Source organism: Neophocaena asiaeorientalis, unplaced genomic scaffold (genome assembly GCF_003031525.2).
Source record: "Neophocaena asiaeorientalis asiaeorientalis breed wild unplaced genomic scaffold, Neophocaena_asiaeorientalis_V1.1 scaffold258, whole genome shotgun sequence".
Classification (NCBI taxonomy): Eukaryota; Metazoa; Chordata; class Mammalia; order Artiodactyla; family Phocoenidae; genus Neophocaena; species Neophocaena asiaeorientalis.
The window spans coordinates 1,240,041-1,264,121 of record NW_020172591.1 but is presented as its reverse complement, the minus strand read 5'-3'; the positions used below and the strand labels follow the sequence as shown (position 1 = coordinate 1,264,121).

Genomic DNA, 24,081 nt, shown 5'->3' with positions numbered 1-24,081 from the left:
GAGCCATGGCCGCTGAGCCTGCGCGTCCGGAGCCTGTGCTCCGCGACGGGAGAGGCCACAGCAGTGAGAGGCCTGCGTACCGCAAAAAAAAAAAAAAAAAAAAAAAAAATGAAAAGAGGAACTGTTCCAAGCAGTGTGACGATCTTTAAGAACAAGGTCAAATTTGCAAGTGCTGGCTACAGTAATCATTTCCCTCCCCCAAGAAAACAGATCTTTTCAGCTGAATATCAAATGTTTATTCTTTAGTTTCTTACTACTACAAAAATGTATTTCATAATTAGCTCCTCTTAAAACCAGTTTTTATTTCACAGAAATTGTATTCTTTAATAATTCACTTTGAAATGTACAGGGCTAAGGATGAGGATGCTTCAGGGCACAACTTGGACGATCAGAAGCAGACCACACGAGAGTGGGCCTCCCCACTTGACACCCACGCAGAAACCTGCAAACAACTCAGAGAACACCTCTACCAAGACAGCCAGGTTGCCCAAGTCAGCGAAACACCGTACTTGATTCAAATTACACGTTCAGTACTGTACTGTACATATCCAGCATTACACATGCTTAAAATAAGTACGTATAATGACATATCAGGCCTCACTTTTAAAGTAAACCGTAAGCAGGCAACTACAATTTTAAAACTACTAAATAATCCCTTTTTTACCTAAGTTGAAAATATTGTTGCATACACATTGGCTGCTTCAGAAGCCTTGGGTATGCAGACAGGAAGTGGAGAAAGTATTTCAGCTAAGAATAATCACATGTCACATGTACTTAAGAATCTTTCCAGCTAAACCAAATTCAAAGGAAGACTGCTTTGAAGGGTCAGGGTCAGTTTCCAGGCTGAATGGTTTCTAGGAGACGGAATCATACAGATGTTCCTTGACACATCTGTGCTTCTTCACAGATCCTGGAGGAAAATGCAGGCAAACCCACTCTGGTCCCCAGGGTGACTTCAGCCTTTGGGGGCAAGAGCACCTGTTTGTCCTGGCTAAGCGGAGTTTCTCAAATTCTGGGAATTCCACCCAGGTCTGGATGGCTGCTCCAGGCTGATGGGGGCTGTTTCAACCTATAAAGCCCAGAGGCAGCGCGGCTATAGTTTGGCAGTGACCTCTAGGAACTGCAGGTTTCATGCTGAATAGATCATGGGTTCTATCTCCCAGGACAATGCTTGACAGTGAAAGATGGATTCCTTTGTTTGCTTGCAATTTTAGCATGATCTCCAAAACTAGCCTAGCTTGTAATTAATAGCACCATGAAAACACAGATAACGGTAGAAAAGAATATCAAAAATCGAAGTCACTTTTGATTCTGGGCAATGTTTCCTACTACTGGTGTCAATGAGTCAGCAAAGTAAACCATTTGAACTGAATTTGGGAAAATAAGATATCTTTCTGGAGCAAAACGTATGCTTATTTAGGGAGAATATAGGCAAGTTATATTCACTAGGCTGCAGCTATATATATGAAACTAAGCAGCAGAAGGAAAAAACGTAGACATAGCTCCCAACTCAGCGTGTCTGTCAAGTACTTATGTGGAAGTACTTTTAAAAGGAAAATTGAGGGCAGAAGAAGGCACCTAAATTGCCTGTGCAGTGGTCAACTGGGCTTCAGAAGTTGGAGAAGAGTACTGTGTTCCACTGTATTAGTAGGCTATCCTTACATATCCACACCTCAGAGATAAAATTACTGCAGTTTTGAAGCATCTCCCTCTACTGCCTGATTATAAAATACTCCTCCCTACAGAAAGAAGAGGTAGTCTGTTAGTGAAATGCAGACAGACTCTGGCCCTCAGCTGTCCATTTGCTTTGCAGATTCCATACCCTTGACCTCTTTAAAACATTTTTATAGATGTGTTTGTTCTCCTGGCTGATGCATTGCTTAGAAGCAGATCTGAAGACAGGGTTTCCATCCCAGTGAGGTCTGTTTGTTGAGCACACACAAGCTGGGCTTTCTATAAAGCTAGTTGCGAGAGGGTATTTGTTTTGAGAGAACTCTAATGGTACTAAGGCAGTCTGTTAAAATCTCTATTGACTGATATAGTCACTGGTCCAGACGGAACAAAACATCAGCAAAAGATGTACGTAGTCAAATCAAGTCAGACTCTCTGTGGTCCAGGAAATAGAGAATCTTGCTCTTCAAGTTGGAGGGAACTGGCCAGTGCGGCTCACGCCTGGGTGCCAGAGAGTTCCAAATTACGGGTCACATCTGTAACAAAAATTTAGCATAAATTCTTTAAAAGCTCTCCATGTGCCAACCCCCTTCAGCAAGGCTTCCCCTTTCCTCTGCCTCTTGTAAACACGCACACACACATGCACACACACACACACACACAGGCAAACACATACCCCGTCCAAACTCTTCTTTATGCTTCAAGACCGAGCACCAATTCCACATTTTCCATGGAGTTTTACCCAGCCCACTCTTTTTTTTTTTTTTTTAATTCATTTATTTATTTATATTTTTGGCTGCGTTGGGTCTTCGTTTCCGTGCGAGGGCTTTCTCTAGTTGCGGCGAGCGGGGGCCACTCTTCATCGCCATGCATGGGCCTCTCACTGTCATGGCCTCTCTTGTTGCGGAGCACAGGCTCCAGACACACAGGCTCAGTAGTTGTGGCTCACGGGCCCAGTCGCTCCGTGGCATGTGGGATCTTCCCAGACCAGGGCTCGAACCCATGTCCCCTGCATTAGCAGGCAGACTCTCAACCACTGCGCCACCAAGGAAGCCCCCCAGCCCACTCTTGACTCTTTTTGCAAACTTTGTCTGAACTCTACTGCTTTGCAATTAATTGAGGACTTTTAACGCTATCACGTGACTCCACCCTCCATGCAAACATATTACCTCTCCCAGTGACATTATAAACTGAAGACAAGGACTGTCTTAGGTCTTCCCTCCCTCTACCCAATACACATTACTCAGCACGGTGTTATTCACATAATAACAAATATTTGACAGAGGTGCTGAGTCATGCTCTGCCTGGAATTGTTTAGTGTAATGCTGTCGGAATACAGAAGAAAGACCCTGCCTACCCTCAAGAAGGTAGCCCTACACTAGAGCTACACTCTGGCCTACACTCTGGCCATTTTCAGTTACTATTTGTTTACATGTAATTGCAAGATATATGCTAGGCTTGGTAGATGGGGCATGAAACTACCCCCCTCTGATTTCAGCTGCACCACTTCTGAGTATGCTGACTATTCTAGCAAAATAGCCCCACCCTGCATTTCTCTGCTTTTCTGCCTCAGGGCTTTCTCTGAAGGCTTAAGAGCAGCCTCATGGCATGCACAGAGCAAGACTCAGGAACAAAGGAGATTAATGCATCCTACCGGCAACCCCAAGCCAGTGGGGATGGGAGCCGATGGATAAATGCCCCATTTGCCATCCTTCAGAAGAACAATTCTGGGAGACACCTGTATACTTCTCAGAAGTCCTGTGGCCTCTAGCTGAGATCTTAGTAATGCAACCTTCATCTGCTTTTCTGCCTTTCCTGTCTCCCTCTCCCTGTTCCCTCACCCCTTCTTCCTTCCAAATAAACTACTTGCATTCAAGTGTCTGTCTCAGGGTCTGCTTTCAGGGACCCAAATTAAGATAGACACATTATTACAAGCACAGAGATTGAGAGAAAAGATTTTTTTTCCAATAGCAGAATAATGAAGCACAAGCTCTTTGCTAGTGTCAAAGCTATGGTATCAACTCTCTGAAGAACCAAAGGATCACTGAACACCAGAAGAAACATCAATTTCTTTCATCTAAAAAAAATGAGGGCTAAAGGAGATTTAGCCCCTTCCCGCGCTTTAATTCCATGATTACAGGTGTTTTGTGCATCCCTTTTATACAAGTCCTTTACCACTGAGTGGTGGCAAAAATGCAGTGGCTTCTGTCTCATTATACACCTTCCATCACTGCAACCTCAAAGGCATAAGATTTACAAGAATGGATATTTCAGACTTTCTGGGATGGTCCTCAACTTAAGAACACTGCAGTTGACAACACTCACTCTGAATGAAAAAGGTCAAAGTCCCACCTAGCTGACTTCCACAGCCATCCAATTTCTCTAACCATGCACATTTTTTACGGTGAAATAACAATATCTTCACCAATTTCTCCTTCTTCCCCTTGGGAATACCAGCCCAGATCTTTCCTCCAAATCTCAGTCGAAAACCTTCATATCTTTGTATCCCCCACAGTGCCTCACTCAGTAATTTACACTAAAATGATATTCAATAAATCTCATCGTATGACTTAATGAACTTTTTAACAAGGAAGACTTAGAATCACCCCAATTTTTAAAATATTGATTGGAAGATTGCCTTGATACCATAGGGGTTTGTGCACTTTTTGGTTTTTTTAATAGCGGTTTACAAACATGTTTTCAATGAACTAGAGAGAGCATCAATTCAGTTAAAATGAAAATATGACTTTTTACAGAAAATACTAGAGACATTTTCCCTTCCTTTAAAATAAAAAATTAAAATTCTAGGCTTCATGTAAAGAACGCTCTTCCCTTCCCAAGCCCCCATGTGTCACTGTACCTGTGGGTCCAGGCTTTTTAGCGGTGTTCACTGCTGCCATGAACATGTATTCACTATTAAGGTCGTGCATGCTGGAAGGATACTTCTGCAAGAAAAGTCAGAAACGTGGTTTGTCATCTGCTCTTCCCCATCTCCATTCCTGTGGGGGATGTGTTTGTGTATTTGTTACTGTTTTCTATTCTTTGTTGAAGCAGTATGTGACAAAGTGTTATAATGTGACTTAGGCTCCTGACTTTAGGCTAAGTAGGAGAACAATATGAAAAGGGCTTCAAATAAAAACTGTTTCTGCTCAATGTCTTTTCTCATTTATGCCTTTATGTTCCTTCCCCAGTAGACTTAGACCACGGGGCTGATCTTCCTCTCTTCCTTCTTTATCTCTTTTCAAATTCCCTTCTGACACAGATATATGCACTGTATGGCCAACCATCACACTATGGATATACTTGAGGATGCTAACACCCTTGCATAATATGCAAAATGGTATAGGTTCTTTGATTGAGAACCTGTTTTGTGATAGACTAAAGAGAATATCCCCCGGCACAGAGAGATTTTGGTTGTTATCGGTGTCGTTATTCTTTCATCTTTCTGCCTAGCTTTTCAGTGGTTTTCTTTAAAAGCAAGGAGTCCTAATAAGTTACCATGTAAAGAAGCTGACAGTTTCCTTCTCAACTACTGATGGTGCCCTACAAGACTTTCTCACTGATTGTTTTTTAATTGACCGGTTGAGGAAAATTTTGTTTCATCTGCCCTGACTTTGGAAACTTAGAATCAAATTTGCAGCCCACATGTAATAATTTTTAAGAAGCATCTATTTTTATCTTTTAACCCTCCTCCCTCCTCCCTGCCTTTTTGTCTTTCTGTGGCCCCAATTTCCTTATCTTTTGTGAATAATAATAATGACATATCTCTTTGTAAGCCACTGAATTCCTTTTGGAATGAAGTGGCTATAAAGTAAATAAGCTTCTGTTCCAAGTTAGTAGTTTAATTAGTAAGCATATCTGGAGGAAAAGAAATCATCTACCTGTTGATCAAATTACTCTGGCAAGAGCAGTACATACTTTGATGAGTAAATAACTGCTCATATTCCTCAGTAAAGCCAGTGCAAGAAAAGATCAATGTTGCTCACCTTTTTTTTTTTTTTTTTTTTTGCAGTACGGGGGCCTCTCACTTCTGTGGCCTCTCCCGATGCGGAGCACAGGCCCCGGACACGCAGGCCCAGCGGCCACGGCCCACAGGCGCAGCTGCTCCGCGGCACGTGGGATCCTCCTGGACCGGGACACAAACCCACGTCCCCTGCACTGGCAGGTGGACCCCCCACCACTGCGCCACCAGGGAAGCCCTGCTCACCTTTTTTGTAAGCCAACATGTAAGGACACATCCAAAAATGCACACTACAACAAAAGCCGCACATCCTATGGGTAACCAGAACTTCAGCTGGCAACAAACCTGTGATTCTGGGTTGGAAAAAAATTAAGGTGAGGAAAAGCTCTCAGAATCAAATCTCCTCTGTCAGTGCTGAATCACAAGTTCACTTAACAAATTTAAAAGAGCTGTTTAAATTAAACAGCTTGCCATAAAGCTTGCCTTCGTTACAATCATGAAATCCAGTAAACAGTAAATAAATAACATCATCTCAGTGTGATAGCAAGGATCCAGAAACTAAAAGCAAAAAGACTCTATGCACGTATATGTCTATAAATGTGGTTAATAGAAAAGACTTCACTATCTATGTTTTTGAAAAAGAATAAGTAGGAAAGTAAAGGTATAAAACTATTGTTTTCAATCATATCACTTAATTCCACAATTCCCAGCACAAAACCCAAACCTTAAACTTTAGGTGAATAGAAGCACAGCCATTAAGCCCTGGGTTTGGATATTTCTCCTAATTTTTTTTCCTGATTTTCAATGGCATGTGTGTTTTAGAGACAATGTAACCTATTTCTAACTCAGCAGTCTGTATGATTAAATTTCATATTACTGATTAACATAATTATTTTTGTTATTAATAAACACCCTTGTATTGATATATTTCATCATAAATTATTGCCATCAATTGCACCGAAATGAACTCCAACACAAGAGATATTTATTTGTTTAACTGTTTTCATTAGTGAGAAAAATTGTTAAAATGCCTATGTACTCTTAAGTCTAGAAGATTAAAACAATGTCTTACCGTAAATATTCAAATATTCTTTGCTTAGAATATCTACTTGAAAAGGAGGAGGATCAAAAATTGATAGTTTGCAGATGTAATAGCTGGCATGAGAACTGTCCAAGTTATACAGAAAAAAAGAGACACTGTTATTGGATAACTGAAATTGACAGACGTTCAGATTCGTGATGGACACCTTGTCTCCGCTTCCCTTTGTTTTAGTGAGATCACAGAGTATATTATTTCCTTTCAACAGCTGCATTTTAAATTGTTGGACAGTATCAGGGTATTTGCATAAAATTTGTACACCTCCATTGTGAAATATAAACATCTCAGACGTGGCAGAAGCATTGAATTCTCCTGGATAAAAAAAAAAAAAAAGCAAAAGTGACATTTTATGATTCTGTTGACCTAATCATTATATTTGAGCACAAAAGTCATCTCTTCTCTTCATAAAGTCACCTTTATTGCAACAAAATGAAGGAACTTCACAACCAAAAAATAGAACATGAAGGTAAAACTGTGTCTTGGGAAAAAACCTAACCAGAGACTTTTTATCATATATGAATATATAATATGTAATATATTAAATAACATATTTACATAGTATGAATCAAACAGAAATTGTTCCTGCCTTTGGGCAGATTTCATATTGGAGACAGATGATGGATAAATATGAAGTTATGCACCATAATTCATGCTAGGAATGAAGTACTATTCAAGTAAATGTAGATGGGTTCACATTTTGATTGGAGAATCAGATAATTAATGCCACTTGGAGAAAGTGACATTGAAAATTGAAATTGAAGGAGGATTAGCACTTTAGTCAAACAATGAGAGATTTGGGGAAAGACATAGTTTAGGGAAGAAACATTTTAAAGCACAAAACAGCTTAAACTAAAAATGAATGGTTATATAAGAGTATATATTTACACTATACCCTCCCGCTAGAGAGTGAAAGAACAGATGAATCATTTTCAAATGATAGAAACATGTCTTCTCTGAACCTCATCCATTGAGAACTGAATCAAAGTCTGATGATAAAGGTAAAGACCCAGATTTTTGTTTACTTTTTCATTTTTTAAAATAAATTTTAGCTTATAGGAAACCAAGGTTGTTTTTACAAGTTACATGGGGATCACAGAAGAAGGAAACTGAAATGGATTTGGTCTGGTTACAGATTCTGAGTTATTCAGTTATAAGTTCAAACAACTCTTTGCCTTCCTTTTTCTTTTTCTTTTTTCTTCTTTTTTAATATGACTTTTAATAAGTCTCATGCTGAAATTGTTTGGGAAAAATTATTAGCATGACAGTTTTTAGCTTAAATTTTGAAATTCCTGTTTTTATTCTTGAGAAAACTATGTAACAAGTATAAAGAAGTTTTAAGGAAAAATATTACCTGCTCCTCCTTTTCCAGTGAAATAGAAATACCATTTGTGCATTTTTGCTCTTTACCTTCCAGACATATACTTATTTTATATAGCAAACCTATTCCTTTTGTTCTTCTGTTGGCAGTTAATGTTCTATCATAAACATTCCATTTTTTATGTAGTCATCATACTTATCCTTTTTAATGGCTATATAAAAGGGCATAATGTTCATCTATCATAACTTGTTAAAGCATTCTACCAATGTTGACTGTTGGGGTTATTTTCAGCATTTTGATTTTATGTAAATATTTTGACATGTGGGCAAAATATTTAAAGACTCTGAAAACACTCTGTACTGCCATGTTGCTTTTGGAAAGAACTGTTCCACTTTACAACAGGACTAGCGTTACCCTCCTGGATTCACTTGTCATGGCTCTGCTTACACCAGTGTGTTCATTTTATTTAAAATTTACCATAGCTACTTATTTTTCCTAGTACCTGTAGGCTTTAATTTATATCTCTCATATTGCTAGGGAATAGATTTTCAACTTGGGGATTTGATTGTGAAAACACAAGCTTTCTAGCTTTCAGTATGGTGGTCCAGATTATTCAAACTAATTCCCACACCAAAGCAACCAAAGATGCTGAATGAAATGTCTAAAAATATTAATGTAAAGGATTGAAGAGCTGAAAAAAAGAAGAAATTACTAGATTAAATTTGAAGAACCAGAATCCAGAGAGATAAGCAAAGGTTAGAAGTTGCTTTTACTTCGAGAGCATGTGGTGTTCTCCCAGATTCACACTTCTGTTTTCATGTCTCAACTCCCAGAGTCTGAAAACGAGAAATCTAGTAAAAGACATTCTCCTCAATAAGCTCCTCAAAATCCCAGAGGGCTACATCCTTGGAATACAGGTTAAACCAGAAGTAAACCAGCCTTCATGCAGATCATAGCCCACCTTCAAATCACTTCAGTGGTCCAGAAAATCTCAATAATTGAACTTTGTCTTAGGTGATTTTGGATTATTATTACCCCTAAGCTTTTGAAAGTAAAAATGCAAACTATTGCAGAAAGAAAAGGTTTACATCCTAGGCTTCAACTCATATCTACAAATAATAATTATAATGACAAGCATACCATAAAAAATAATCTGACATGCAAGGAAACAAAACAACAACAGAAACAACAGACTCCAAAAACAAATACACAATTATATATTTAAATTATCAGATCCCCCAAATAAAACAATTAAGCCTTCTGTGTTTAAGGAAATAAAAGACAAACTTGTAATAATATCTATAGATCACAGGAAACTTAAAGAAAAAAAGTCAACTAATTTGAAAAAGAACCAACTAGAATTGGCAAAAAAAACCACACTGAGATTAGAAACTCAGGAGATAAGAGCATATTAGATGGTTAAACAGAGCTGTTGAACTGGAAAATAAAACACAAGCAGATTTTTAAAAAATATGCACATCTAAACAAATCATAATAAAAATCCTGAAAACAGCCAGGGAAAAGAGACCGACTACCTTCTAAGAAGCAACTGTGAGACTGACAGGTGGTATCTCAACATCAACAGTAAAAGTCATGATACAGTGGAATTACACCTTGTATCTTTAGAGTACTGAAAGAAACTGTCAACCTAAAACACATTGTCTAGGAGGCTAGAAAAGGTGTATGTAACTTGAGACTTTGATAAATGAAGTATGCATGTTGTGATTTCTTGCATAATGACTAAAAGAATAGAAACAGAATATATAACCCAAATGGATATCTCAAAATTCAGTATGATGCTTCTGTATAAAGGGGAAAAGGAATTGGAATCGGGAAGGAAAACACAGGGTGGAGAGGCTTCTGTGGGCTGACAATGTTTTACCTCTTGACCTGTGATAATTGTAGGAGTAAGGTAGCATGTTTTGTAACTATTCGTTAAATTGTACATTTATATTTTTTCACTTTTGTGAGTAGATGTTTTGTTCTAGAATAAAATAGTTTTCAAGTATAAAGAGGAAAAATAATGCTTGTTTCATTTAAAGAACTGAAGGTAAATACAAGCAAAAGGGAAAGGGGAAAAACTCATCACATGAGAATAGGCGCAACCTACATTAGATTAAAGTGAAAGATAATTTGCATGGGGACTTATTTGTCTGAAAGTAAATTATGTTGCACTACTATTGCTTTGATGCTTGTCTTTACTGTCTATTGCAGAAGATAAAATCAGTGAGCTGGTTCACAGTTCCTTTAGAAACGTTCAGAGCAAATTTCCCAAGGACTTTAGAATGGCAGCGTGTAAACCACAAAGAGATCTTGGAACAAAAGTGTCTGCGGCCACCTTGTGCACACACAGACATAGATGCGTTGTCTTCTACTTCTGAAGATGATTTTGTCAGCAGCTTTTTCTCCTTTTGGGTCCACACTATGACCTATAACCCAATGCAAGATGAAATATAATGGTTGGCGGTGCAGGGTGATAGAAGTGCAATGCAGTGGTTCCCAAGGAAACCAGAGGAGAATTCTGGCTTTGCCATTAGCAAGTCTCTGTGACAAGGATACCTCTCTAGACTTTAGTCTCTTCAGCTGTGAAATAAGGAAGTAATACCAAGACATCTTAAAGTTCTTTCCAACATTTACTCTCTATGGATTCAGGATGAGAACATATCTAGAGACCATGAACAACTAAGAGAGCTACTAGTTTGCTGTTGGGTTCTCCAGAGGAGAAACCATGTTTCCATAATACTCTCTCTGTCCCAGCATCTTACTGGGCTTTTCCATGAAGTCAGGAGAAATGAAAATTAATAAGACGATCTTCCTGGCCCATAATAGCTTTTAGGTATGGCAAGGAAAACGCTCCAAGTTTTTCTTGAGTGACAGTGCCATTGACATCAGAGGAGTAACTGGAGATCCCAAAGTGTCATTTCTACTGGACACTCTTAGTTATTCATTTTACCCTTTTTAATCTAAAAACTACCTAGGTCACCTTTTTATTATTAAATGTGGTGACAAGAAGCCTGACTTAAGTGTCCACATACCTGATGCTTAAACTTTCCATCTGGAAAACGATTTGGCAATTCTTGGTCTTCTATTTGAATGTTTTCAACTAAAGGAATCAGATAGGGGATTTAATCGATTGCTTCACGATTACTTTGGCACCTGTAGAACAGATATGCTCAAACACCTAATCACAAAATCTCCTTAGTCTTTGATGATATTTGAAAAATAGTATCAAAAGGAGATCATCCCTATAATCATGACTAAAACATTTAATGGATAGACAGACAATTTAAGGAAAATCTGAATATGTTAGTTCCTTATAACTGCTGAAGCAGCTAGAATCTTTTCTGCACCTTCCCTGGATGTTCTTATCTCCAAGTCTAATATTCAGTCAGGAGTACTGGTACGATAGCACCATTTTTTATACCCTGTGTCTGCTTTGATTGGGTGTCAAATCTCTTTGGTCAGTTCCCCTGTCATACCAGTAGTTGAAAATTGCGACTATTCCCCTCATCAATCTCTTTCTTCTTGTTCTTTCTTCCCTTATATCAAGCTTAAAATCACTCCACATACCACTTTTTAATATAAAATTATCCTCCAAAATATCCTCTCACACTATCTTTGATATGTTCCTCACTCTCCCTATCATAACCGTCTCCATTTCCAATCCCCATAAGCTCTCATATACAGTCTGTACATGTTTCAGACATCCTGTAAACACCCCTACCTTCACACTTGTGTTTCCTGTAACATGATTCAACTTCTGCCCAGCATCATACACAACCAAGCCTAGCAAACACACAAATCATACAGCAAGTCTGTCTGATGACCCAGACAGATTAGAATATTTGTCCGAGGTCACACAACTTTTTGGGCAGATGAAAGATTTGGGGTACAGTCTGAGGTTGAAGTTCCTCTAGCAACAACAAGAGGAAGTATAATGGAAGCAGGCAACCACATGAAGCTACAAAGTGGTCACTATAGACTGAGTCTCAGAAGATCACTGTTGAAATCCTTCTACAGGAAGAAAGTCTAATTTCCTGCCCCTCTCTTCTATTTCCAGTAGAATCTACCCATTTCTCCATCTAAGCTGCAACTGGTCCAAACCAGCATTATCTCTCTCTGGGATGACAAGAGCTTCCTAACTTTCTGCTCTCACTCGTGCCCATTCACCATCCACTCTCCTCAGGGAAACCAGAATAATCTTCTTTAAAATCAGATAGTATACTTGCCCTGTTTATAAAACATCCAGGGCCTTCCCATCTCATTTCAAAGAAAATCTAACTCTTTACGCTACTTTCCATGACTTGCGTGATCTACCCTATCCCGCTAACACCATCTTATACCAGTCACTCACCACACTGCAGTCACACTGTTCTCCTTTCTATTCCTCAAACACAAGAAGTTGGCCTCCGGCGCTTTGAATGTGTTGTTTCTTTGTCTGGAATGTTATCTCTGATTTTCACGTGGCTGCTTCTTACTTCTCCAGCAACCATTGACCACTCAATCCAAAACACACCACAAGTCATTTTCTAGCATATTACCTGAGGTTGCTGTCTGCTTTGTTTTCTTGTTTACTGTCTGGCTACCCCACTATAACATAAGCTTTAAAATGAGGGACCTTGTTGATTTTATTCACAGATTCATCCCAAGTATCTACAATAGCACCTGGTAAGTAGTAAGTCACAATAAATATGTATTGGATGGTTGGGTGGATGAATGGATACATAGATCTCAGTGATGTTAATAAATCTGGGGAGATAAAGCATAGACTATAGAATATAAGAATCAAAAGGTCTTTTAAAAATTATTCAGTTAAGCCTTTCATTTTAAATTGTACCCTTAAATTTATCAAGCTAAACTGGGGCCAGAAAACTGAGTAGCTTTCCCAGGATTACATAGCTCATAGCTGGGACACGATCCCAGGGTTAGCTATGGCATGTTGCCTTTCTTCTGCAGACAAGTACGTGCAAATATACAATCAAGTTCAAAAGACACCTCCTCAACTGGGATGTCAGGTTCTAATGAATATTATCTGGCTGAGCTATAAAGAAGCACGTTCTTTAACTATTATAAATATCTACCAGGTTCATAAAGACTTGTTTAGATGGTTGACTATTCTCTTGGCTCTTTTGAGTCTATAGAAGGGAAGACATGTTTAAACCTGGTTATTATTTGTATCCTCTAAAGTGCAGAATCATTAAATTTGCCCAATGGATGTCCAGGACAGGTGCCTCTGAACCAATGATTGTTTTAATACATCCAGATGTTTCATAACCGGAGCACGTTAGTGATTTGCAATGGAAACACCATGCTATAAAATTTAGCATTTAATGCATTTAATGAATCCTGGTGATGAGTCTAAAAATCTGAATATTCAGACTTCATTTTCGCTTTGCTACCATATCTGTTTACTTCTTGTTGGTGCTCCTAGATTATTAGTACTCTAGAAAATAGCTGCTATATCTTAATCACATTGACTACCATGTCTAAAGGGTGCAATCTTTCCAATAGAGGTTCAAACCTGTTAACTGCTGCTATGATTTTTATAACATTACTGTTGATATCAGTAGACTAAGGTTTCAGGAGTAAAATCAGAATGTTTATATCAGATGATTTCTTTAGATCTTCAACATTTTTAAAAGATAAAAGCATTTGCATATTCTTTGGGGGGAGCTGTTAAGAAAAAAATCTCTGAAGAAAAGGGTCATTCAGCTGAGAATCGCATTATGATTCAGAAGTTTATTTACAAATTGATTCTTTTACGTCTAAACTATTTCATTTCTTCAGTGTAAGATTGTCTTGATAGAACCCATCCTGCCAGGACTCTTTATAAGCAACTGTATTATGCCTGGTTGAAAATCTTTTAGCAAAAACACTTAGAAAACCCACACAGTGAAGGGGATATTAGACCGATCAGCAATTTCACTTTATTCTCCTTAACTCAGACTTCTAACCACAAACCTCCACAAAGGTCTGAGTGATCGAAAGATAAGGGTTCCTGAGTTTGCAATTATTGATAGTGTTTATTAAAAATATTTTCTGTAATCCAACAATGATAAGCTTTAGCTTAGCACAGCACATGAATGTGACATAAGAAGTGAAGTTCTAAAAATTGCAATGTTTATATTAGGGTTTTGTTACATTTGATCTTTCCCTAAGAAATTCTGGCATTTAAAAAATATGCTTTCTGCCACTTTTTTTTTTTACCTCTCGTAAAACCACTGTCATTTCTTATGCGTCTACTAGCTAAAACGTTTGGAATCCTGATTAGCAGATTTTTATATATGCATAATTTCTATATTTACATTATTATTCAAAGGCATCCATAATCTAAAGTAGTGATTGAAATCGGTAGCAAGGGTAGGCAAAATAAACCCAATCCCAAGTCTTAACATTTGCCGAAAAGGAAGTCAAAAAAACATGAAGAAAAAAAGTAAGGAGAAGGTTAAAAAGGCAAAAGACTCTGAGCACACCTGCACGTGCACATGCACGCAGACACACACACACACAATGTGTGACTTTTTTATTCTCCAAGGAACTCTGTAGAGGGGGTAAAACAGCCTTTGATGCTCTGAAATGCGTAATGTTTTAAATGAATGATTGATTTTCTCCTTGTAAAAACTGATTTTCTTTGTGAAAATGGAAAAATCTCAAAGGTGTTGTAAAACTTTGTAGCGATATTTACAAAGTAATTAGAATAAACTCTACTCTCTACTCCAGTAACCCACACCTTCATCTCCAGCCCACTCCTTCCCTTGGCTTAGTCCCTTATTTCCAGTTTCCTTTCAATATCTCTATCTGGATGTGTCCCCTGACACATCAAGAGTAACATTTCCAAACTGAACTCAGCATTCACTCACCTAACCCAAGTCCTGTCCTTTAAGGCATCAGGACCTCAGAGTCTTCCTCATTACTCCCTCTCTCTGACTGTCCTGATCCAATTGGTCACCAAGTCCAGTTGACTCTAGCTCATGGATGGTTTTTCCCCATTCCTATTGCCAAACTAGGACTTTTTCACATCTTCCTTCATCTGTGGAAGCATCTTCTTGACTGGCCTTCTCAACAGCAGTCTCTCCCCCCAAATCCATTCTCCATGCTGCTTGCAAAATTGTGTTTCTAAAAAGCATTTCACTGCCCAGTTTGAAAATATTCACTACCTTCTTGCTTATGAGGTAAAAAAATAAATCAATTTTCTTGGAATGACACAAAATCCTTTTACAATCTCAGGGACCATATAGCTTAAAGCTATGCCATACTTTTTGGCCATTACTTTCTCATTGTTACTTCTGTCCCCATAGACTAGAATATCCCATTACCCCTTTATTTGCTTAGAAATCCTCATTCATTCTTTAAGAACCACTTTAAAGAACCGCTTTGTCCCTGAGACCCCCAGACAAAGACTCCTATCTCAATGATTTCAATAAAGCTTTGTTTATACCAATATATTTATAATGTGTATAAGCTTAGATCATAATTATTTTTGTCTGTCTTCTTAATGTAAACATAAACTTCACAAGGATAAAGACTGGATCATGGTCACAAATAATCCTAGGACCTGGAATATATTAGATGCTCAATAATAATAAATGAATGAATGAATAGAAGAATATCGAAGCTGAGCATGGTTGGTAAATGTCCTGCAATGAGGTGAGGAGGTGAGCAAGAAAAACAGAGCAGGGAATCCAATTTACCGGATAATGGAGGATGCTTATTTCCAAGTCCAAAGGCAAAGTCTCACACTGAATGATGCCCAATCAATTGTCTGAAGCCCAATAGTTCTGGAGTTATATAAACATCTAAGCTTTCAAAAACTTCCAAATAATAATAATAATTGCAACTTACAAGCATTGCATGTTTCCCATGTATTAAGGTTTCCAATTCATTACATGCAATATATCATTTGATGTTCATAACAACATTTGACATCAGATTTTCTATTTTTATTCCTATTTTACAGATGAGGAAACTGAGGCTTGAGTAACTGGCCCCAGGTCATAGAGGCAAAATGTGGTGGAGCCATGATTTGAATCCAGATAATTTGACATCAGAGTCCACATTTCTAAGGAGCCGCTTAGTCCAATGATCTAGTCCAACCCCTTAATTTTATAGAAGCTGAAGCACAGAAGCTAAAGAGACTTGCTAAGAAAAGAGAAGAAAAAGAAAAAGAAGCTTTTAACATTAAGCTAGATTTGGAAGTTATTTTCAAGTATTTCTTTTCCTTCAAGATGTATTGGGTGTATAATTGTCCCAAATACTTAAAGTAGCATTTACACTGGTGCCACACATGTATTCTATGACTGAAAATGTTATTAGGCTCCAAAAAACATATAAAAATTATTTATTTGATGTGAAAATGCATTGTTTAACATACCTGTTTCCCTAGACAGCCTCATTCATGGATCATTGTGTGTTGAGCTGCCCTGTGTACTTAAACCTGCAACAAAGTCTGGGTCCTTGCTCTGATGGGATCTAAATTCTTGATAAGTATTCTGTAAGTTATCTGCCTGTAGAAATGTAAAAAGATGTATTGACATCTACAAGAAACTCTATTATAGTTAAATGAGAGCAAACAGGAACTACTAGGAGATTTTGCTTGTCTTAGTACAAAATGAACAAAATTTGAATTGTGAGTGCAGTAGAGGTTTTGTTTCTTGTTTTTTTCATGAATGAACTTTTTTCCGTGCTAAGCCCTAGGAGAGTGTAAATGTTGGCTATAAAAGTTTGATTTCTTGGTCTTCCCTGGTGGCGCAGTGGTTGAGAATCTGCCTGCTAATGCAGGGGACACGGGTTCGATCTGGGAAGAACCCGTCTGGGAAGATCCCACATGCCGCGGAGCAACTAGGCCCGTGAGCCACAACTACTGAGCCTGCGCGTCTGGAGCCTGTGCTCCACAACAAGAGAGGCCATGACAGTGAGAGGCCCGCGCACCGCGATGAAGAGTAGCCCCTGCTTGCCACAACTAGAGAAAGCCCTCGCACAGAAACGAAGACCCAACACAGCCAAAAATAAATAAATTAATTAATTAAAATACCCATAATTTAAAAAAAAAGTTTGATTTCTCATATTCAAAAAGGTTCCATTTAAGTGATTCTTTGTTGCTTGTTGGAAGTACCATGTCTATGGCAACACACTCAGAAAAACAAAAGACTCTTTCAGAACTAGTGGTTGACTGACTCAAAATTCTTGAGTCCATCACCTCCCTTTAAAGACAAACTGCTTCTTCTTAGCTTTTCCTCATGCAAAGTAGATGCAACCATCAGTATGTTATACGAGAGCCAGAGGAGGTTCGTAGCCCAATTTCTGACTCTCTTTTTAAACTTGCCAATCTCAGTCTGTTTCAATCGACCATACAGGCCAAACTGGAAAAAAATTTCTTGTTGACCAACAGCTTTCATTTGTGTTACATGTTTTCTACATATTTAAGTTCCACTTTCCGAAGTATAATTCTGAATTTTCCTGAAAAGATATTGAATGAAACATTCTTATTTTACTTAGAATGACGAAAACGTGTCATTTAATAGACTCAATTTATTAGAAGAGCAGTAGCACAGAGATGCCATTTATGGAGTAAACGGGCTCTTTTCTTTGGGTATTGAAGGCTACAAATGATTGGTATATATGTGTGTGTGTGTGTGTGTGTATACATATATATTTATATATGTATGTGTATGTATATACTGGGCTTTGAATTTGCAAAGCCCAGTACATCTTTTTATGTATAAAACTTATATTCTTAGGACAGGGAGACACCATAAGCTGTGAGTTTTGCTCAGTTTACAACTGTGAATACTGAGGCCAATTATTTTTTACGTCAAACAAGTCTATGGATACACAGTGAGCAAAGCTCAGATGAGAATTGAGGTCCTCCCTACACACCTACATTTTGTTTCTACCAAGAATGGGAATATGCTGCTAGCAATTTTAAAACTATAATATTCCATTTCATCTGAGGGAGTTGTTAACAGCCACGGCAAGTTATGAAATTCGTTTTGCTCACTAATGATGAAAAACCAAGGATCTCGAGATCTTACATAAAAATAATAGGCATGTCTAAAAAGAAGGAAAAAAGACAAAGAAATAACTAAACAATTACTGGGAGAAAATATCCCCGAAATTAAAAAAACCCCAAAACACCTGAAGTCTGCAGATTGAAAAGGCTCACTCAATCTCAAGCAATGTTAATGGAAACACTCACAGAATTAGGCATATCCTAGTGGAATTCCCAAATTCGCTTGTTGAAATGAATAACAAGATTCTAGTGATACTTTGTAATCTACTTGCAAAGTAATGAGAGGCAGACTAACATGGAACTACTCACGTGCAACCCTAGAAGCCAGCATACAGCGAGTGAATACCCAGAGACTATTAAAAGAGTGCAGTCCAGGAATCCTACTCCCAGAAAAGATATTAGTCACCCATCAGAGTAAAGGAAGACATCTTTACCCATGCTGGAATTCAGAGTTTGAGGTATCTGAAGAAAATAATGGAAGTCTTCTGATCATTGGATAGGAACAAGGATGACAAGACAGGAGCAGATGGCAAGAGTGATGCTGCCGCTGAAAAAAGGTGAAGTGAGTGTAAAGAGTTCTTGAACCAGAAGAGAAACACTGTCAGAGGAAATTTAGCAATGATCTGCAACTACAAGTTTTCAGTTATTTCAACAAAACCCATGTATGGGGCAGGGGTTCACTAAGGGGAAAGCAAGAGAGTGAAAAGAGAGCATTCCAAAGTTCTCACGTCACTGCGGGGGATGGGAGGTGGGGTAAACATGTCAAGCAAGGCTACCGTCATTATTTACTTTACTACAATAATAAATAGATATTCAATTAAGCTGCTCTGAACATGATAATGAATTAGTCAACTAGGACGTGTGGTCAACCTTCCAAATTACAGAGGGAAAGAGGGGAGTTAAAAGAAACTTCCTCATACCAACAAAAATAAAAGAGAATACCACAACCAAGGAAAACAGAAATAATATTGAAGGAGTGAAATTAATATAGGCTTCTTGTGCTGAGTGAGAATGCCCTGAATTCATCTATTGAAAGAAAAGATGGACAATGTGGATTTTTAAAATTCAGCATGAACACTGGAAGGAGGTGCTGGGAGGGGCTTAAATGTCAACTCAGCTCCCCAGGACTCTCCCTGAGCTCTGGGGAGGGGCAGGTGCTGGAAGCGCCAGAGGGCTGGTGTTTTTGGAGGCGATGGAGTTCAGGAATCACTGCTTCAATGCCTGGGTGACAAAATCAAGGCTCAAAATGAGCCCGAGGGTTACCCTTCCAGCTTCCACCCTGAACATATCATTAGACATGCACATTTATTAAACACCACCCAACCTTGGTCATTCCCACTCCACTGCTTTTAAAGTGGTCTTTCCCAAACCAGAATTCATCAGGTCACCCGCGTGGTCTCCATTGCCCATAATGTCTAGAAAGAGTGTCTTCTAAATGCAGACAGAATGTCTCATTTTTCTCAGATCCTTTTACAATTAAGAGCCTCCTATTGTTCCAGAATCATTAAAAGAAGATGACTTTGCTAAGTTTTACACTGAGATCAACAGAAGACTGAGAATCACCCAGATTTCTTTCCTCTTAACTCACCAACCGAATAACAAAACTGATGAGAATTGCTCTCCTTTGAGATTCATGTTATATCTCCACTACTTCAACATGGTGTGGAAAGAATGTGGATATTGGAATCAGACATATTTGAATTCTAATCTTGGTTCTGCCACTGATTACTAGGTAACCAAACACTTAGCCTTTCCTGGTCTGAGATTCTTCAAACATTAACTGAAAGTAAGAATGCCTACCTCTTCATGGGATGAGAAAGCCTACATAGGTGGGAGCATTAAAAATATGCCAAAGGAAAGGATCTGCACGAGCTTAGTTGACTTCAGTTTGGTTCTTTACTTTGCATTTAGAACCTTTAAAATGGTAGTTGCTGGATACGTGCATTATGGTGATATTTTGAATATGAAGATTGTTCAGTAGTTTACCATCTCCATCTAGCCATTTGTGTGCCAGTTTCGCCACCTGTCAAATAGGATAACAGCTTGCCCATGGCATGGTTTTCTGTTGATGAGGGGGAATGTTGGTTTTATTCCATCAGAATCCAAGATAAATATCATTCCAGAAGTATAGTTTATTCATCAGCTTAATCTGCCAACTAGAAATAATTCCACCTAGGCTCGATCAGTCCTTCCACAGTGGTAACACCATTGCTAATTCAAATCTCCTGAGCATAGTATCACCACCATAAGTGCCTAAATGGGTTTGGCATATTGGTTGCTTTTTAGCAGTACAAACCCTTCAATGACTTGAAGCAATGTTCTTGGAAGAAAATCCACAATCCTTCACATGGTGCATATGGTCTGAGTGGTCTGGTCTCTGCTTTCCTTTCCTGCCTTATCTTGCACCATCCCCAACCCCTTTCCTCTCTGTACTCAGGCACATCCACTTTCTTCCAGCTTCCTGACTTACTTCATGCCTTCCTGCCACAGGTCCTTTGCACTTACTCTTTTCATGATATGGAATGTTCTTACCCACCATCCCACCATTCTCCCCATTTATTCCTATTTGTCCCCCAAGGCTTAGCTCAAGTGCCACTTCCACAAGAAAGACTTGGATGAACCCATCCCCCAACCACCCCTCCACACCCACCAGTCTATGCAGGTTTCTTTGTTACATCCTCTGACAGAACTGAGTTCTGCCTGTAATTGTCATTCATTCATGGGATTATTTGATTAATGTCTCTCTCCCAGCCATTCAATTAGCTTCATGAGAGCAGGGGCTGACCTGGTTTTGCTTATCATTGTACACACAGCAGCTGGCACAGTACCTCCTGCATGGCAAGTGCTTGGTGCTGAAAGAATGGATGAGTGAATGAATGAATGGTTATCAATTCCAAAGCTATTCCTTTGTTGCTCATGCAGCTAAAGGATTTCATTGGGTTGTATAAAAGCCATAGTTTCACAAGCAAATGGCCCCAAACTGCCCTTGGGACCTTAAGTAGATTCTAATTCCTCATTCCTCTTTCCTCTTTATTTAAGAGCATTGGAGCCACCTTGAGCCACCACAAGATCAAATCTTTGACCAACACATTTTTGTTTTTTAATTCTTTGGAGAGAAAAATAAAGTCTATTTTTGGTACCACTGCAAAACTTATTTCTAAATAAAGTTACACCTACTAAAACTTCTGTCTGCACTTTTAGTGTGAGTAGAACTTCCCAAGGTAATATAATTTCACTTTGCTTTTTCTCAGCCTCAAGAACATGAGGCTCAGACTTAAAGATGAAACAAAAATAATAGAAAATGTACCAAGTAAGAAGCAGCAGAAATACATATTAATTTCATTGTAGGTAACATTATTTAAAGTATTCAAGTAGAGTGTGATATATACCATGTAAGACAAAGAATTGAGGACTTCAGAATGATTTTTTTAATGTCTACAGAGGCTAGGGAGTGTTTTTACATCATCCACTACTCCGTAGCCTTTTAGAAGGACCTTGACATTAGTGTCGAAAAAACTCTGTGGCAGCCAGGGCGTTTCTGACAAAAGACCACCCAGATAAGATTAAAATCAAAATCCTTCTTTTCAAAGCCCTTCCATCTTATTTTCTCCTTCAGAAAGAATCCCCAGTCCAAATGCCAGGACTACTTAATTTTCATTCTGTTGACACAAGTCATTTTGCCTTTCATCTGTCTCTGAGAACAGTAAGTCACTCTTCTACTTTATCCACTAAAAAGTAACTTCAAGCAGGTAATTTAAAGTTTTAATGATCCAACGAGACTTTTTTCTTCATCTTAAAACAGTGACATAAACGTCCTTGGCCATGGACTTGGGCTCTTCTCTGAAAACAAACAAACAAAAAAAACCTTTCTATTTGGTGCCTAACTTTTCCAATTGGTTTTTCTTAATGTTCACTTGAATTATAACTTAATAATAAATATTCAGTAGGTCACTTACCTGTTAGAACTTCAACTTGGAAGCAGAAGAGAAAGAAATACCAGAGATCTGACTTCATGTTTGCCAGAAACAAACACAATTTTCTCCTTCAGTGCTTAAAGCTGCCAGTGAATTCATGTCCTCTGCTGTTTTCTGTTTGCTGGAAAGGAAGTGGGTTTTTTTGGGGTTAATGTAGTGTCACACTTACCATCAAGGCAGGGTGGTGTTTCTTAATTGATGTCAGTGGCTATATGGCATTATTGCTCATGGAGGTTAAGCTTAATCCATGGATTATTAATGATTTTGAAGACAGAGGAAAACTTTACCCTCATTTCAGTTCCATGAAAAGAAGTGAAAGAGACAATGCCTATTCTTTTCAGAACCACCCTATTCCTCTGAATCTATAGTTTTGGGCATAACATGATCTAAAATTAACCACATGATAAATAGCATGTATTTTGACACATTTCTATCTTATGCTATGTGCTCCAGAGAGAGAAAGCCTTTGAAATAAGACAAGAAATAAAAGCAATTGCAACAGAACTTAAAACGATGATACTGAAAGAAGAGCAACATAGGAATCTAGGAAAGAATATTTACATGGCATTCATTGTAGATGGTAATTTTCCAAGTGTTAGAGTTGGTTTTAATCTAACTTAAACCTTGCCTTACATAGTACAGCAGAGTCTGTAGAAATCAGGGATTCTACACCTATAGCCTCAGATGAAAGCAAGAAAGCTGAAGAGCCTACCCATGGTCTCTCTATCCATGCAGGGAGATAGAGTAGACAAAAACAACAGTAATAATAATATAAATAATTATGTTTATATGTATATAAATGTTTTACATGAAATAATACATGTTAATGTAAAGCATACATAAAGTTAAATGTAAAATAATATGTATAAAATATGTGAATATAGCTAATATTATATTTATATTGTTTCACATTTATGTAGGTGGATTATTTGTATATGTTTATATGATGTCTTATACATGTATTAATTCATTTAATCCTCTTAACCATCCTATGAGATGGGGACTGCTAGTCTCCCCATTGTACAGATGAGGAAAACTGAGGCACAGAGTGGTAAATTACCTGGCCCGAGTCACTTAGTTAGTAAGTGGCAGTGCTTGGATTTGGAGTGTGTGGCTCCAGAATCCTCACTCTTAACCAAGCAGGTGAAACCAGTCATGCCAAGGCCTGCTGAGCCTACCACTCAGAGGTCTGAACTGGCTTCCAGAATGCTGGATCCAGGTTGGGTTTCTGGGGAGTAACAGGGCAGGATAGATTCTCAGCCTGCAGAGCTGACATCTAGGTGAGAAGCTGGAATCAGCTGGGCAGGGCAACCAAGATGTCAGTCCAAAATGTCCAGGCTCTGAAGCAGAATCCAGGATGGTCCATAAAAAGGCAATTAAAGATACTGGAGAGTCAAGGGCTTCCAAAGGTAAGGTAGGAGACTGATCCTGCAGTGATTTCCAAGCTTCTGAGGCTTCCCAGGTAACTTTTTTAGGGCTCCTGGGCCTCCATAGTGGATGTGAAAGAAACCATTTGAAGTGTAGAACCTGAGCAGTACAGACTGGGTCACGAGGTCCCCTGGGAACCTGCTACCCGTATTTCCTTCCTTTCCCTTCTACTCTGCCCTGACAGCATCAAGAGTCCCACTGACATTATACTGGAGTCCTTTCCCAGCAAAGACAGGCAGTAGAGAATAACTGACTTTTTCTAACCTAGTTGTGGCCTAGCTCTGGACCTGAGAATAAAGAGATTTTACTTCATTTGATAAAAGTTGCTACAAATTCTAGAGCTTGGCTGCAGTTATGCAGAGGAAAATGCGGGAGGGAATCTAATAATGAACATTTATTGAGTATGTACTGTGTGCCAGGTACCGCGCTTCACATGAATTGTCTCATTCAGTTCTCACAGCTACTCTCTGAAGTAAATCTCATCATTATTCCCATTTCCCAGATGAGGAAACTGAGATTTAGAGAGATTAAATAGTAGCTCAGGATCACACAGCTGCTAAGTGATGGAGCCAGGTCAAACACAGACAATAGAACTCAGTGAATTCCATGCTCTTATACTCA

At 38.5% G+C, this 24,081-nt stretch overlaps 1 protein-coding gene across 1 annotated transcript; it reads right to left on the bottom strand.

Annotated features, from left to right (window-relative positions):
- Positions 1-226: 226 nt before the first annotated feature.
- ICOS (inducible T cell costimulator) lies at positions 227-22,149 on the bottom strand. Its single transcript, XM_024738407.1, has 5 exons — positions 22,015-22,149; positions 6,705-7,043; positions 5,879-5,985; positions 4,532-4,616; positions 227-2,207 (listed from the first exon to the last, which is right to left on the bottom strand). The coding sequence occupies exons 1-5, from the start codon at positions 22,070-22,072 to the stop codon at positions 2,167-2,169; spliced, it is 630 nt and encodes a 209-aa protein (XP_024594175.1). The 5' UTR covers positions 22,073-22,149; the 3' UTR covers positions 227-2,166.
- Positions 22,150-24,081: the final 1,932 nt, after the last annotated feature.

Coding starts and splice junctions, on each gene's coding strand:
- ICOS (XM_024738407.1), bottom strand. CDS start 22,072: ATGAAGTCAGATCTCTGGTATTTCTTTCTCTTCTGCTTCCAAGTTGAA. Junction 7,044..22,014: donor CCAAGTTGAAGTTCTAACAG/GTAAGTGACCTA, acceptor TTTTTTATCCAG/GAGAATTCAATGCTTCTGCC. Junction 2,208..4,531: donor TAAAAAGCCTGGACCCACAG/GTACAGTGACAC, acceptor TTTTTGTTACAG/ATGTGACCCGTAATTTGGAA.